The 17619-nt window shown below is 44.0% G+C and overlaps 1 protein-coding gene across 1 annotated transcript; it reads left to right on the forward strand.

Moving 5' to 3' along the window:
* The first annotated feature begins 11251 nt into the window (after positions 1-11251).
* On the forward strand, positions 11252-16805 carry LOC132511932 (intercellular adhesion molecule 5-like). The gene is given in 8 exon segments (XM_060135746.1): positions 11252-11306; positions 12643-12909; positions 13782-14102; positions 14356-14640; positions 15172-15441; positions 16109-16306; positions 16309-16350; positions 16546-16805. Coding segments are annotated over 8 exon segments (1698 nt in total).
* Positions 16806-17619: the final 814 nt, after the last annotated feature.

Here is a 17619-nt window from a genome sequence, read left to right on the forward strand (position 1 = left end):
TGGTGGCCCTCAGGAGGTTGGAATTACAGGAGAAACAATGTGGTAGTCAGGTCATGGCGGGAAAAATTTATCATGATGGCAGCATTCTGGGGCTGTACGAGGAGTCTGTCCCCGCTGGAGCGTCCAGGCAGCTGACGCATCCATCTCCCATGTGGATGTGGTGGGAAGGCAGGCCTGGGGCACTGCCCAGTCACAGCAGCAAAAGGGCTGCATAGTAAAGCAGCAGATGCTGTATTTGCCATTTGAGAAGCCTTTATTGAACACTTCCATGTGCCAGTCCCTGACATATTCTAGCAAAGAAAATAAATGCATAAATAGATCATTTCTCCATGTGACAACTGCTAAGATAAAGGTATTCATAAGGTACCCTGGGAAAACAGAAGAGGCCTTTAGTGGGGGAAAGGGATTAGTAAAGACTTCTTGGAGGAGGTTATGCAAAAGAGGTTATGAATGAGTTAGGTAAAGAAAACAGTGTAAGACTCAAGGGCATGAAGCAGTACAGGGTGAAGAGAATCAGAATCAATTTTGCTGGATTATCAAGTGTAAGTCAGAAAGCTCCTCTTCTGTGTGCCCAATTGAGGTCATGGTTCTCAATACACATATTTTCACAGTCAACACAGTCTAGCAGGTAAAACTCCTGAAGCACAGACTTCCAATAGTGGGAGCAGATACCAGGATTCAAGAAGTGGGCTGTAGGCCTACAGCCCAGGTGACACTCCTGTACTCTCTGGAGCCAAGGTCTGGGGCTTGATTCTACCATTTGTTCTCTCCCCATGCAAGGTAGAGGGTTATGGTGCATTCAGAGACCTATGTGGCATTGTGGTCTCAGAGTCCTCTTCCTGGTCACTTCTCAGACCCTCCCAGAGGTGACCTCCTAGCTCTGGAATTTGGCCCCAGAGCTGCTGGTAGAATGGAAAAACAGACCACTAAAACAGAGGAAAGATAAGGGTCTCCCCTGGGATCTCTGACTTATCCTCACTCTTCTTCTGGTCCCTAAATGTGCTTGTCCTCTGACATTCTATCTTTAGCTCTTTTATACATGACCTACCCAGACATACTCATCTACTCCCATCCCTTCAATTACTGTCTATTTTCTGATGACCCTAAATCTCTAACTCCAACTCCCACCTCTCTCCTGACCTTCAGATCCATATCTCCAACTCCCTGCTAGATGCTCCCTAGGTCTTTTAAACCCATCTGTCCAAAATCAGTATCTCATTGTCCTCCCTCTCAGTCTCCTCCCCTGTATCTATCTTGATTAAGGGCATGAAAACATGGCGAAGGGCCAACGCTGCCTTGTTGAGACATTCAAACTGGTCTTATAGGCAGCTGAGAGCCAAAGAAGGTGGAGTGACCCAAACAGATGCCCAGGGTGCCTGCAACCAAAAGCCAAGAGAATAGAGGAAGCCTTAAGGACCTTCGTTCTTGAAATCATCTTCTCCTCTTCCCTCTTACTCCTGCTCAGTCTTAGTCACCAAGTTCTATTGGTTTTACCTCCTAAATCTCTCTTGGATCCATCCTACCCATCTTAGGTCAGCACCTCAGCACCTCTTCCATAACCTCCCTCTGCCATGGTTTCTCTGCTAATAGGCCATTCTACCCCATTCCCCCTGCCAATTTTATCTCAAGATAGCAAATCTGATCACATCTCTCCATTTTCTCATATTCGTGTGCCCTCCATCATCTTCACTAGTGGGCTTTAAACCCACTGTGGTCCTTCGGGTTTCTCAGAGCTCTTGTGGAGAGCTGAGAATGAGGTGAGAGGGCAGAACTAGGAGTTCCTCCCTTGCTTGACCTCCCCGCACCCCACCTTCCATATCCCTGCTTCAGACAAGGAGCTCTACTGTTTTTTGCTTTTTATGTTGAGTGACCTTGCATGATTTCTTTGGCAGAAAGGGTTCCTAAAGGGTTTCTAAAATGTTAAAAGCCAATGGCTTCCAGAAGAGTCTATATCCAAACATGGCATAATTGGCTCTTTATTCTCTGTCCTCCTCCTACCTCTCTAGCTTTATTTTCCACCACCATCCCATGTATTCTACTATCAAGCCACACTGAACTTGCCCTTCCCTGAACATACCTTTCATGCTGTGGTTCTTCTGCCTATGATGTTACTAGAATGTAAGCTCCTTTAAGGCTGGGACTTTGTTCGCTGCGGTGTCCCCACTGCCTGGAACTATACCTGGCACAAAGTTAAGTACTCAATACATATTTATTAAATGAGTAAGTGTTCTTCCCCAGTTCTCTGCTATGCAAAAGTCTGTTTATTCTTCAAGGCCAACTCAAATGCCACTGCCTCCGGAATTTTCCGTGATTTCCTATTCCCACCCTCCAACTGCCATTGTCAATTTGATGTTCTCTTTTCTGTTTTCCATAGCACTCAATCTAAATCTGTGTAAGAGTACTCATCATATTGTGCTGCGGCTTTTGTTTGGGGCTCTCCAACCACGCACCCCTGCAGTGTGTACTCCAGGACAGTGCACAAAAAAATGCCTGCACAGGAAATAACTCTGATAAAAGTTACCTCTGCTTCCTCACCCTAGAACTCTGTTCCAAGTTGGTCCCAATCAGGAGTCAACCCATCAGGGCAGAAGGTTAAAACCAGTTTAATCATAGTAGTTAACTTTGACTCCCAAATCTTTCTTGAGCTTTACACTCTCACTCTCTTGAACATACTGACTTGTGACCTTCCACCTGGATTCCTGGATTTTTCTTTGTTTACTCCCTAGCTCAGATCTTATCCTCACCTTGACTCTGATGGGCTGCCAAGGTTGATTCCCTTAGTACTAACTCCTGATGTTTAACCCATAATCTATACGCCCTTCTGATTCTGGTTAAGACTATACTGATCCTAACTAGCCATTTAGCCTCTATAAACAAGTTGCCCTGAGTTAGGCATTGCCAGCCCCACGAATAAAGAGCAGGTAAAGGAGAAAGAGAGTCTTGAGGGATCAGAGAGGCAGCAGATTTGGGGAGCCAAGAAACCAAGTAAAAAAAGCAGTCAAATGAGAGATGCACCTTCAGAAGAGGACAGCTCTCCAGCTGGGGTTTTTCCGGCTTCTGTCAGGTTCAAACCTGCTGCCTCTATAAGCCAGTCCCACAATCATGAACCACCTGGGCCAAAGCAATTATCCATTTGAAGGAATGCCTTCTCCACTTCTCTAGGAAAGCACCATTCACATAAAGAAATGGGACAGCTGGAGCAAGCTTATTTGCTAAAATTCCATTCACTAAGTGACCATTTTATAAAATTACCAGAACTTTTAAAAAACTATTTTTACATGATATAGCTATTTTTATTACATGGGATTATATTAACAGCCTTAAAGATTTTGAAGGTTAAAATTTTAATTGAAGAAATGAAATTTAAGGTTGATATGCCATTGAGGAACTGGAAAAAGGATAATAAAAATGTAAGCATATGACAAAATAGAAAATGACATTCAACGGTACCTGAAAAAACAAATAAGCAGCTGAAAAAATCCTGCCAAGTATAAGTGCAGAAATTTTGATTTCTAACAAGGAGTGATTAGGATGTTGATTTGGTAGCACTTTACAGAAAGAGTTAACATAAATGAGCAAAACCATTCAAAGCCACAAAAGAGAAAGGAAGGCAGCTTAAAGGGGTTACTATGATAGAGCTTATGAACTAGCCTCAGATTTGATATGCATTAACCAGGAACATGAATTTGTAAAGGACCAAAAAGAAAAAAAAGAAAAAAAAAAGAACATGCTAAGAATCAGGTAAAGCAACAGAAGCAACCACATCACAAATACATTTTGCTAGAAGTAACATACTAAAGTGATATGCAAAGTTAGAAATTGGCAAAACAATTCCTGAAAATGGTAACATTCTATCATGAAACTGAAATTTGGTTACTGATACTGAAAAAAAATTATGAATATTAAATATGAATGTTTAATATTATTAAATATGAATATTTCTATGATTAAATATTTCTATAAAGACTTAAAAAACAGCTTTATTGAAATATGACTGACAATCAACTACATGTTTGATAAATTTTGATATATACGCTATTTCCATAAAGTCTTTAAATTACTCTGACTTCAGACAAATTAAATATTCCTGAAAATATTACCATAAAATAAAATAAAAACCTGTCAATTAGAACTTCCCAGAAATCTCTGAAACCTTTTAAAACTAGCCCATAAAATAGTAATTGCTGGGAACTTTATGAAGAGGTATGAGAAACATTTTTTTGGAAAAATGGTATTAGGGGTCATCTCCATTTTGGCCTTTTGAGTTGTCTGGGGCTGGGATAAGTTGAGGGCATGTCTCTGACAAGCATAGTTCCTTCACTCTCTCCCACTGATAGAGGTTTTCAGGGGTGGGGTTGAGCTTGTTGCCTGGAAGCTTGTTGCCTGGAAGAGGGTGGTGGTAATGTCTTCTCTAGACAGATCCAAATTCTCATCCTCACCACTACCTTTGGGGACAAGGGATGGAGAAGCAGAAGGAAAATGAAAAGCAGTCAAAGGAGGTTGGTGTCACAAAGCTAAGAGTCCTCTGAGGGAGTTATGCCATGCCTCCCCTAAAGAAAATTAAGGTGTGAAATCACCACTCTTCACAGACTCTCAGCTCACTCAATTACTAAATATTTATTGAGTGCATACTATATGAGCCATTTCTAGGTGTTAAGGTGACAGCAATAAATAAGACACATGAAAATCATGCCCTCGTGACACTTAGATTCTAGAGAGAAAACAATAAACATAAACGAACAGAAATATACAGTGGTGTACCGGTAAATATTTACCAACCAGTTCTCAGAAAAACAAAATCAAACCCTGATTTGTAACCTCTGACAATTTCAGTGATATAAATACTTCCACCACTGTAGTAAACAATAATGGAAAAGAACATGAAAAAGAATATACATATATATATATATATATATATATGACTGAATCACTTTGCTGTATACCAGAAACTAACACAACATTGTAAATCAACTACACTTCAGCTAAATTTTTTTTAAAACCTCTACCATGGTCTTCAGGTAACCAACCTACATCATTAAATGCAGAGCTGGGAAGAGAACGGCTTGCCCATTCGAGTTGCTCCAGAACACCACTGGATATTTACCTTAAAGTCAGGTAGTGATAAGTGCTATAAAGAAAAACAAAGCCTGGCAGTTTTAGAGAGTAATCAGAAAAGGCCCTTCTGAGATTGGAAGAGGAAAATACAGATGCCCATTTACTGCACACTTATTTTTAGTGTCAGAAAACAATGGTAGGCACTTTCATATAAATAAACTAAATGCCATTCCCGTTGACAGATAAGGAAACTGTAAGTTACGTAAATCTCCCATAGTCTTAAAGCTAGTAGGACATTTTTGAGGGATTCATTGGCTTGTTTAGCCCCCAAGCTTCTATTCTATCCAACACTCTCCCTCAAACTGTCAGTATGGAAGGAGAGGAGGCAGTGGTACTAGGACACAAGACAGGCAGCTGAAAAAAAGAAAAAAAGGTTCTTAAGACTTATACTGGTCAGGACTTCCCTGGTGGTGCAGTGGTTAGGAAGCTGCCTGCCAATGCAGGAGACATGGGTTTCAGCCCTGATCTGGGAAGATCCCACATACCGCAGAGCAACTAAGCCCCTGCGCCATAACTGCTCAGCCCGCGTGCCTAGAGCCCATGTTCCGCAAGAAGAGAAGCCACCGCAATGAGAAGCCCACGCAACGAAACGAAGAGTGGCCCCCGGTAGCCGCAACTAGAGAAAGCCCACAGGCAGCAACTAAGACCAAACGCAGCCAAAAATAAATTAAAAAAAAAAAAAAGACTTATACTGGTCACCAAAACTGTCAACATTAATAATTTCCCAGCCTGCCTCCCCCATACAAGGATTAGTGAGGCCTCTCCAAGTCTGTTTCCTCACTCACGAAATCGGGTTAAAAGGACTGCCTCCTCGCTGGAAAGGAGTTCTATTAAACGAGATAGTGGATGCACCTAATAACTGCCCTCCTAAAAAAACCTCCCAAATCTTCAAATTTCACTTCACCAAGAAACTCAGCCCATGCCTCACGGTCAGACCAACGACTACGGGAGATCCAAAGCCGCAAAAAGGTGCCGATGTGAACGGCCCTATCTGGGCTCAGGGAAAGGTTTCTGAGACACGACCCTCGGGAGACGTCAGACGTGGAAGCTAAGGAAAAGGGACCCGGGGTGAAAAGAGGCAACAAAAGAGGATTTACAAGCTCACCTTAATTTTTATAGCTTATTGATAAGCCCTGGGCGGGAGCAAGGGCGCAAGCACCTTTGGTAGGAAGTGAGGCCCGAACCGCTAGTTCCCTCAAGCGTGTTACTTCTATGTGGAGAGCGGGGTATAGAAACAGGGGGCGAGGCGCCGGAAAGACTTTTCAGACAGTGGCAAGGCGTGCCTCCGAACCCCCTTCCCAGCCCACCCAGGAAGAGCCTGGTGGAGTCCCAGCAGGATTTTGTGCGAGGGCCTAGCCGAAGTCCACAGACGAGCCCGCTCGGAGGGCCAAGGCGAGAAGGAGGCTGCGCGCGCAGCCCACTCCCGCGCGGGAGCCTCACGTGTTCAGGACGCACCACCAGACGAACAGGCAGGGGGGTGCCGACAACCCCTTGTTTTCCTTACGGAGCCATTATTTGCTACAACCACCATTTCCATTTTGTTTTCACGGGTTTTTTTATGTAGTAGCCATTACCTTGAGTCAAATATGTGCTCTCTGCCAAGCAGGATACAGGCTTCCCTACTCTCATCTTCCCCGTTACCCCCTCCTGTCGTCCTAGCTTCCGGCCCGCCCCGCCTGTCTCAGCCAACTCTCGCTAAGCTTCTGCGTAGACGTCACGAGTTTCTAGGCGGATCAGGCAAATCCTCCGGCCAGGAGCGTCTTCGTGCGCGCCCGCCCGGCTGTGCCTACCAAACGGTCGGAGCGCGTGGCGGGCGCCTGAGAGCGAAGCGGGCGAGGCGAGGAGCGGGTGGGGCAGCAAGGAGCGGCCCTCAGTGAGAACTTGGGTCTTGTTTTCTTTGCTTAGATTCATGCTGGGGTCTTCTCCCAGCTTTCCTGTCAAATCTGTGGGGGTCTGGCCTCCTGGTGGGCTTCACCTCCTCACACTCCGGAATTTTTGAGGATCACTCATTGAAGTATTTCCCCCACATAGTTAAAAAATGTAAAATACCAACCACCTTTAAAAGGCTTCATGGCCTGTTGGGCTCAGAGCCACGTTGTGTACACACTGCACGGGAAACTCCTGCTGAGCCACAACTGACTGGGCTCTGTATCCGAGGGATGGGTGCAGCCCCTCACTCAAAGATTTGTAAATAATTTATCTAGTTCATTAATTCATTCGTTTATAGTCGTTGAACACCTACAGCCATTCTGGGTGCTTGGGATCCATCAGTGAAAAAGGCCCTGCCCTCATGGGGCTTACAGTTCAGGCCGGAAGTAGACCAGACTCCCAGGCCTAAGGGGTCAGGGGGAGTGTGGTAGAAGGTGGTGCTGCTGGGGGAAAAGAAAGCAGCAGCATCGACCGAGGGTGTGCTGGGATGCGGCCTGGGCACCCGGGGTTGAAAAGTGCTGGTCACAGTGGGCTTCGTTGAAAAGACACATTGAACTGGGTGAAAGAGTGTTCAGGAATGAGGAAGCAAATTCCAGGCATAGCGAAGAGACAGTGTTCAAAGGGTGGGATGTGACTCAGGTGTGTGTAAGAAACTGCAAGAACCCCTGGGATGTAAATGGATGGTGAGCATCCCAAACGCTGACAGGAAGTCCAGTTTGGCTACACAGCCAAAGCCATGCAACAGCACATGCATGTTTGCCACCCTCCCCTCATCGCCCACCACTCTCCCGGCAACCCTTTAGTGGCTGGAGTACAGGCCTAGAATAGCCGACAGTTTAAACCTTTAATTTCGGGTATAGTCTACAGAGTGAGCAAAAGGGATTTCAAGATTTAAAAACTGTTTCCCATTAGGGATGCCACTTTCTTTTTCATTAAGAAAATGAATATAAAATTTCATGTTTCGGTACCTGATCATAACATGCCACAGGGAAAACGAGGATGAACTTCTCTAATTTTCTCAAATAAGCCTGGCCTGACCTCTTCTCCATATCACTTCATGCTTTAACAGACTTCTGCACATAATAGAAGATGCAGCTCAAAGGGGACCTTTCTGAGAGACCGTCTCAACTCCTTCAGAAAGAAGTAATGATTCCCTCCTCAATGCTCCCTGATCAATTTGCTTATCATTATCAGCAGCATCAAAGAACAGCACAATCACCATCATCACATTTATTGAAGACTTAGGTGCCAATAGTTGGACTGAACACTTGAATTAACTCATTTAATTCTCATTTTACTCCCTCTCAATATTTATGATAACATTCGTCACAGTATATTGTTAATTGTATTTACATTTGTCTTTCCCTCCAACTACCAGGAATTCCTATGTCATAGGATAAATCTTGGTAACTTCAACACCTTACTACAAGCCTGGCTCGATAATTGTTTGCTGAAAGAATGTATGAATATAAGTAGTCCCAATTGGGGCTTTTGTACTCTTTTCAGCAGAGCTGTTGTTACTCAAAACACTTGTTTTGAAATGCCCTTCAGAGTCTGAGGTTACTTTATTTAGAATCTCTTCATGTTAGGAGGTCTTCCTTTGAAAGAGATGTAAGTTACTCAGAGCTAAGTTTGGGGAATAAGGTGACTGAGTAATATCACTTTTGTCCAAAGAATAATATTGGGTTGGCCAAAAGGTTCGTTGGTTTTTTTAACCGTAAGATGGCTCTAGTAGCACTTAGTTGTCTTTAACTTCATTGGAAACAATTATGTTAGATTGTATGTGACAGCTGTCAATATCAGCGTGCATTTAAAAAAAGACTTATCAAAGTTGGTGAATTTTTGTGTAGCCTTTTAGTATTGAAGATGGAAGAAAAAAGCAACATTTTTGGCATGTTATGCTTTATTATTTAAAGAAAAGTAAAAACGCAAGCGAAATGCAAGAGAAGATTTGTGCAGTGTATGGAGAACGTACTGAGACTGATTGAAAGTATCAAAAGTGGTTTGCAAAGTGTCGTGCTGGAGATTTCTCGCTGGACGCTGCTCCATGGTCAGGTAGACCAGATGAAGTTGATAGTGATCAAATCGAGACATTAATTGAGAACAATCAACGTTAAACCATGCAGGAGATAGCCCACATACTCAAAATATCCAAATCAGGGTTGAAAATCATTTGCACCAGCTTGGTTATGCGAATCGCTTTGATGTTTGGGTTCCACATAAGTGAAAAAAACCTTCTTGACCATATTTATGCATGCAATTCTCTACTTAAACGTAATGAAAATGTTCTGTTTTTAAAACAAGTTGTGAGAGGAGATGAAAAGTGGATACTGTACAATAATGTGGAACAGAAGAGATCGTGGGGCAGGCGAAATGAACCACTACCAACCACACCAAAGTCCGGTCTTCATCCAAAGAAGGTGATATTGTGTATACGGTGGGATTGGGAGGGAGTCCTCTATTATGAGCTCCTTCTGGAAAACCAAATGATTAATTCCATCCCAGTTAGACCAACTGAAAGCCGCACTCGACGAAAAGCGTCCAGAATTAGTCAACAGAAAATGCATAATCTTCCATCAGGATAAGGCAAGACTGCATGTTTCCTTGATGACCAGGCAAAAACCGTTACAGCTTGGCTGGGAAGTTCTGATTCATCTGCCATATTCACCAGACATTGCACCTTCGGATTTCTATTTATTTTGGTCTTTACAAAATCCTCTTAATTGAAGAAAATTCAATTCCCTGGAAGACTGTAAAAGGCACCTGGAACAGTTCTTTGCTCAAAAAGATAAAAAGATAAAAAGTTTTGGGGAGATGGAATTATGAAGTTGCCTGAAAAATGGCAGAAGGTATTGGAACAAAAGGGTGAATACATTGTTCAACAAAGTTCTTGGTAAAAATGAAAAATGTGTCTTTTATTTTTACTTAAAAACCGAAGGTACTTTTTGGCCAACCCAACAGAATAGCTTAATAAAGAGACTGATATTTCTTATGTAGCTTAAAAGCCAGTTCTAAATCACTTCCCAAAAATGTTTTGAATAATAGTGTCATCACTGGATTAAATTTATAGCCTCCCAAAGTGATTGTTTTGAATGGTAGCATTTACTTGGGAGTGTAAATTTTGATATGCCTATTGTTTTATGCGTGTATAAAAAAGACCAAAAAAAAAAAACAACTCTCTTTCAGACCAGCATACAAGTAAAGGTAGACTTGTACACAACCCAGTGTATGAAAATTAAAATGGAGAATTAGAGGATAGTCACTCATTTATGGAATATCCATAATATGCTAGGCACTGTGCTAGGTGCTGGAGATGCAAGATGATGAAAGTATTATCTCTTGTTCTTAAAGAATTCCTAGTACAGTAATGATTACATCATTAAAATAATGCACTGAGGTGAATTACATTTTAATATACATAGCTTCAGAAATCGTGTTTGGCATAAAGTGAGGTACAGATAATGTGTAATAAGTGAGGGATTATGAAGTGGGATAGGATTAGTCAAGAAAGTCCTTTCTTAGAAGAAATTTGCTTGAATGGGGTTTTGAAAGAAAAACTTGGTATGGATTGGCAGAGAAAAGAAGTGGACACTTAAGATTTAACTAAGCCAAAGTAGTAATCCAAATGTTGCTTGGTGAACCTGGAGGTAGATCAGAAAGAGATGGATTATCTTGAGGGATATTTCATAGAGGTCATGAAGAGAGAGTCCTGAAGAAGCATTTCTCCCATAAGAGAACAGGACTTGAGTGAACATGTTTTCTAGATTCAGGGTCACTTTCCACTGGACTGCCAGATAAACACTGCCAAATTTCATCTCTCTAAACCTCACTTTTCATATGTCTATGCTAACAGCCATCTTCTATTGACTCAAACAGAGGCAAACATGTAAACAGGTAAGTGCAATACAAGCTTATATAGGAATCTCACTTAATTTCATATCTCCTTCATTATTTCTCATATTTTCCTATGTCTTTTTGCTATGCACATAAACCAAACTGAAATAGATGCAAGAATTTCTTTTCGTACCTCCATACCACTGATACTCTTGCTACAATTTCTCCAGACCATGCAAGCTTTTAGGGAAGGAGCTAACTTTGAACAGTATCAAAGAAAGAATTTCCTATATCCTTTTTCTCTTTTTTTGTCACTTTCTCCAGCATTGCTGTCTCCTTTCTTTCTCTCCAACTTTTGGCCCTTCTCATAAGGATGGAAATGCTATTGTTTGGTGTCTGGGCCCTGCTGGCCCTGATTCCTTGCCCAGGTGAGGCTATTTGGGAAAGTTTCTTTAGCTAGTATGTGCCAGGGCACAGGTCAATGAGAAAGAGGTTAGGAAATCCTGAGTGGGGTGACACTTTAGTATTCACTCATCTGGACCCTTGGGAGAGAGTCCTATTTCTTGGATCTAGGACACAGAATCATAGGTGTTTCCGGCTTGTAACTGGGAAAACCCACATTAAGGGACAGGATAATAGACCATCAGAAAAAACCCTCTCTAAGAAATATACCTTCTCTGCTTGGCTCCCTGCTGCCCCTGGACTGTCCTATTCTGCTCTCGGGAATATTTTTACTTCTTTGTTGCCATCTTTTATGTCACGATGAGCTACAATAGGATCTCGATAGGACAGGGCCCATAGTGCAGTTGTGAAGAGCGAGTTCTCCAGATGGCAAGAAAGGAACTGGAGCCTTAGTGGGTAACATTGCTGCAAGAGCTGTGTATTCCCAGAAGGGACTAGTATTTGGGAGATGAAGTAGATGGTGGACATGGAATAGCTAAAGGGGACCGGTAAGGGACGTTTTCGGGACACTGTGCCCCTCACCTATATCAGACATTTAAAACTTACCTGATGTCTCTCTCACTGTTCCTGAGAAGAGTTCCCTAACAGACTAAACTCTTAAGCATCCAAAAACATCTGTTGCCTTAGCACCAAAGCAAAATGGAATAGTCTCACTTTGAGAAGAAGAGGTGAAAAGTTCCATGGAAATGAGTGACCCTGGGAGTCACGTTTATACCAGTGGTTCCCATAATTTGGTGTGCACAAAGGTCACCAGGAGTGCTTGTTTTGTTCCCTTGAGTGTTTCCAGGTCCTGCCTTCACAAATTCTTAATCATTCAGTCTGAGGTGGAGCTGGAATCTGCAATCTACAAGCATTCCAGCATAATTCTGGTGAAGGCAATTCTTAGACCATAATTTGAGAAACACTGCTTTGAGGTATAAGTAACAAAGCTCTTTTTTTTCAGGGGTCTACTTACCCCATGAGGGCCCTCAGCAGCCAATTCTGGAAGTTTCCAAGATTTCTGGAAGTTTAGGAAGAGAATGGTTTCCTGGGCATGATTTTTAGCAACGCCATAGTTTCCATGGTGACACTATTAGAGAAATCGAGATCCCAAGAAAGATGTTGAGAGGAGGGAATGGTGGTAGAGTCAGGATTCTAACTTGTTCCTTAAGGGTCTTTTTCTTGTTTGTCCCCTGTACCTTTTTATTCAGGGTAGGTTTCCTATTCTCTAACCTGTAACTAGATAGAATAGGCTCTGTATTTTCTTTCTTGGGTCTTGTGGTCCTCACCAGAGTCTTTGGCATATGTGGTTGACCTTTTCAGGGGCTGCAGAAGACCTATTTGGGATTTCTGTTTGGCCACATCAGGCCCTTGTAAAGTATGGGCAGTCCCTAATGGTCAACTGCAGCACCACCTGTCCAGACCTGGGACCCAGTGGAATTGAGACCTTATTAAAGAAAAGCCAGGTGGGCAGAGGGCCTCAGTGGAAGGAGTTTCTCCTGGAAGATGTCACACAGAATTCCATCCTGCAGTGCTTCTTCTCTTGTGCAGGGATCCAAAAGGACATAAGCCTTGGCGTCACTGTGTACCGTGAGTGGGGCTGAGGGCTGGGGAGGAAGGGAAGAGTGGGGGAACATGACTGTGCCTTCTTTAGGGAATAATTAGAAAGAGACTTATTTTAGGGGAGAGAATTGTGGCCCTTAATAAAGATTTCTGTCCTACTGTAGGGATTCTAGAGCCAATTATTTCTCTTTCCCTTTGGTGTAGGCCTTTAAATTAGGAGCAGACCATAGAGCGCATCCAGACATCTGTGCTTTTGAGAATATGTTCAAATACAGGAGGCATTTGCTAATGATGCTAATTTATAAGTTATCAAAAAAATATAAAATCATTGTTGAATTATTTGTCACAAATTTTTAGAATAAACAGGGATTAGGGAAAGCGGGGTCTTTGTAGGCTGGGGCAGCTGGAGAAGTCTCCACAGAAAAGGAGGCCCTTGAGCTTCATTCCTGCAAATGGTTAGGTTTTGAAGTGATGGGAATGGGCGAGGAGCCTCTCTCAGGTAGGCAAATAGCATTGGCAAAGATGTATCCATAAGAATAAGTGTGATCTCTGGGGTGTCAGAGCTTGGTTAGCTAGGGTGTCGTTTTCGTGTGACGGTAAGAAGCTCCTCAGAAGTTGCTCGTGCCTCTGAAGCACCTCTGGTAAGAGAGAAAAGCTCTCCAGAATGGCAGCAACTATCAAAGTAGGGGGCCCCTCACCAGTTAACATTTCTTGGCTTTAGCCACCTTTGATGGGACGAAGAAGGCTAACTCATCTCATCTAGGGCAGAAAGCTGACACTGTTCATCAGATGGTTTAAGAGTAGTGGTCACCTTCTGTCACAGGCTTCCTGTCCTATACTAGTTCTTTCTGGAGAGTTGAGTATCTTTTTCTCATCAAGCCCACCTTTCTGTCTTAAAGAGCCACCAGCGCAAGTGATCATGGAGCTGCAGCCTGAATGGGTGGCTGTGGATGACGCCTTTACAGTGACATGCCACGTGCCCAGTGTCACACCCCTGGAAAACCTCACCCTTACCCTTCTCCAGGATAACCAAGAACTACATAGAAAGAATTTTAGGAGCTTGGCTGTGGCCTCCCAAAGAGCTGAGGTCACCATCAGTGTCAAAGCCCAAAGGGAGGATGACAGGTGCAATTTCTCCTGCCATGCAGAACTGGACCTGAGTTCACATGGTGGAGGGCTCTTTTGCAGCAGCTCAGCCCTCAAGGTGCTCCGAATCTTTGGTGAGTCAGAGCCCAGGTGTGGAAGGAATCCTGGGGCTCAGTTTCCTCAGCTTACCTTGGCCTTTGGCCCTCATTTCCCATAGTGTTTAGGATGAGGGTGTAAGGGTAATTGAGCTCCACCTTGACTTGAGTTTTAAACTCACTGTGGGGGACAGAGAGCTTCTAGCCCCACTCCCTACATTGTGGGGTCCTATATGACATGTGATTTATCATGGCTTTTCTCCTTTCTTTCCTTTTCCTCATTTCTTGGCAGAATTCTCTCAGAGCCCCCAAATCTGGGTCTCTTCACTTCTGGAAGCTGGGATGGCAGAGACCATGAGCTGTGAGGTGGCTAGGGTGTTCCCAGCTGAAGAGGTAATGATCCGCATGTTCCTGGGAGACCAGGAGCTTAGGCCCTTCCTCTCCTGGGAGGGAGACACAGTATGGGCCAATGCCAGTGTTCGGGCCATGGAGACTGGTGATCAGGAGCTGTCTTGCCTTGTATCTCTGGGTCCGATGGAACACAAAACAAGAGAGCCAACAAGAGAGTCTATAGTAAGTGACCTGCCTCTTCCCTTCCCTTGACAGTTCTCTGCCATTGAAAATGTCCACAGTAAAGCCTTGGTGATTCAACTGCAAATTTCCCTACTAATCTTTGCTAGGTATACTCCAAAGTGAACATTAGTTTTCATCTTTCTCTCAGCGCAGGGATGCGCTGAGGCAGTAGTTCTATCTAGCCTTCACCCTGTTTCCTTAGGCCATCATACTTACAGAGTGATTCTGAATGCTTGAACTTATTCCTAGGAACAATGATTTGAAGTGAGGAGGAAATGTGTAAGATGAAAAGACATCTCGCTATCCTTGCAGCAGAGGCATAGCCAGATATGTGCATGCGGCACTTGTTACAGGAGAAGCTCGCAAATTCCCACAGCATCTCGTCGCTCCCGCCAGTCAGCACAGAAGCAGTAACGGTATCCAGAGCCTTTCCCCTGCTCTCCGCCTGCCCGAGGGGTGCCACCAGCAGCAAGAGCACAGAAGTGGCTGTCAGTTTTGAGAAATATGTTTCATTCCCTTTTTCCTTTCTTTATAGGCTTCCCTCTGCCAATCCTGGAGATAGAAGAATTACACCCATTGGCAGGGACAGAAATTAACGTGACCTGCTCAGGGCATGTATTAACATCACCCAGCCCTACTTGTCGGCTTCAGGGAGCCCCAGATCTCCCTGCCCCTGGGGAGCCTGCCTGGCTTTTACTTACCGCCAGGGAGGAAGATGATGGCCGAAATTTCTCCTGTGAGGCCTCTTTGGAGGTTCAGGGTCAGCGGTTGAGCAAAACCACGGTGATCCAACTCCATGTCTTATGTGAGTAGAAGCCTGATCTTTCTTGTCAAAACAAGGATGATTAGTGTTCCATTTCCAGAGATCTTGGCCAGCAGCTTCATTATTAGAGTTGCCACATTTTTCTCATTTAAAAAAAAAAAGGAGAAAATAAAATTAAAGCTCTTCAAGCTTACCTTACCCCTAGGAAAGTGAGTAGGGAGAACCCTAGGGGGAAACCAGGAAGAGAAAAGAAAAAGTGGTTAAAGTGATCAGGCAGTATTAGTTGAGGGCCAAAGGCTGAGAACATAGGAAGTGATAGTTGGAGCCTATGCTGAGGAGGGAAATTTCCTCATAAAAACTTGTATTTTGAAAAGTAGAAAAATCGTTGTCTCTGGGTTCACCCCTACCCATGTTCTCACTCACTGAGAAGCAAAGATGGGAAGCAGGGACCCCAGGGCCATCATTGACCAAGCAGTTCAGATCATTTAGTCTTAATCCATTAAAATGCCCTGTGCTGCATCTCAGTCTCGTCCAAGGAGGAAAAAGAGTAGCTCAAAGCAGGGAACTGATGGTCCTCCCCTTGGGAAAGAAAGCTATTGGGTGGAGGAGACACAGCGTCTGGATTAGGGGAGGGACAGGGAGCCGAGCATGATGGAGACAAGGGAATGTGGCGCCCTGAGCTGGCCCCTCTGGGGACCTGTTTTTCCAGACAAGCCACGATTAGAGGAATCTGGTTGCCCTGGCAATCAGACCTGGTTGGAAGGGATGGAGCAGATGCTTGCCTGTGTCCCAAAGGGAAACCCGACACCAATCTTGTCATGTACCTGGAATGGAACGATCTTTGACCTTGAAGTGCCACAGAAGGCAACCCAGGACCACTCTAGAACCTACTGCTGCACAGCCACTAACTGCTGGGCTCTGTCAGCAAAGACATTGCTGTCATTGTTCAAGGTGACTGTAGCTCCCCTGCTGCCAGGCCCAGGATGGAAATCCCCCAGGGGCTGGGATTCTTAAACAAACATGGAAAGAAGAAAGATTTCGGTGGGCTGGGGAGGGTGAGACTGACAAATGGGCCTTGTGGGCTGGGGTGGGGCGATTCTCCTGCCCTCGATCACTCCCAATTCTCTGTCTTCTGTGCTTGGGCAGGACTGGATGAAGGAGTCAGTTCCACCATCTTCGTCATTATTATTGTCATCCTTGGAGTGGGCGTAATCATCATAGCACTGTATTTGAACTATAGGCCCTGCAAGATAGAGAGGAGGAACTTGCCCTATAGGCAGAAGGAGAAGAACAAAGAGGAGGAAAGCCAGTTTGCTGTTCAACAAGCGGAAAAGCACAATGCACAGAACTGTCAGTTAGAAACAGCTATTTGGTTGAAGGTACCCTCTACTACTGGGGTTTCCTGAGAGAGGGAAGAGGGAGTAGAAGAGAAAGGAAGAGACATTATCCTTTGTGTCCTGAAACAGGCCCTCATGTCCTGTGGATCCAATCCACCCACAAGCTCCACTCCTCTGAGTAGGAATTCAGTCTCAGTGTTAACTGGTGAGAGGGCCTCTTGCTCCTTGCTGTGTGATTTACCAGTCCACTCTCAGATTCAGAAAAGAAGATCCTGCCTGTGCCTTGTCACCCCCATTCCCACTGCCCTTTGCTCCCAAACATCAGACTGAAGAGATAGCCAGAAATATCTCTGAAATACAACTCATTTCTCATGGTTTCCTCATGACTAAGTGGGAACCAATTTCTTAGTCTGGGGACTGGAGTTTGAAGGAAGTCAATACCAAACAAAGGGCTAGGAATCAGAACCCGATTCCCGCCTACACATTCCTGTGCTCCCCTAGCCTGGGGTTCTGGAATGCTGGCTCCCAGAGCTGAGCTTGATGACATCATTAAGGCTCAGTGTCTGGTTAGGCTTCAACTCACTAACCATCTATTGTGTGCCATAGAGGAGTATACAAATCATAAGAAACTCCACACTGGGTCATACATGCAGCTTTTCTAGCCCAGTGTTCTGTCCCTGAAATGGAAGGTAGAGTTCTTCCATGAAATTGAGCTCCAAACATCTCTGAATTCCTTTTCATAATCCATTATAGAGTAAATCATCTGTCAGTTCACATTAAACATTAATTTTTTTTTACCTGTACAAGCTCTTAGGTTAGAGTTCCAATGTTTATTCTCCTTTTACATAAAGAAGTATACATTTTTATATGTCTGCAAACTTCC

This window comes from Lagenorhynchus albirostris, chromosome 20 (assembly GCF_949774975.1).
Source record: "Lagenorhynchus albirostris chromosome 20, mLagAlb1.1, whole genome shotgun sequence".
In the NCBI taxonomy this organism is placed as follows: Eukaryota; Metazoa; Chordata; class Mammalia; order Artiodactyla; family Delphinidae; genus Lagenorhynchus; species Lagenorhynchus albirostris.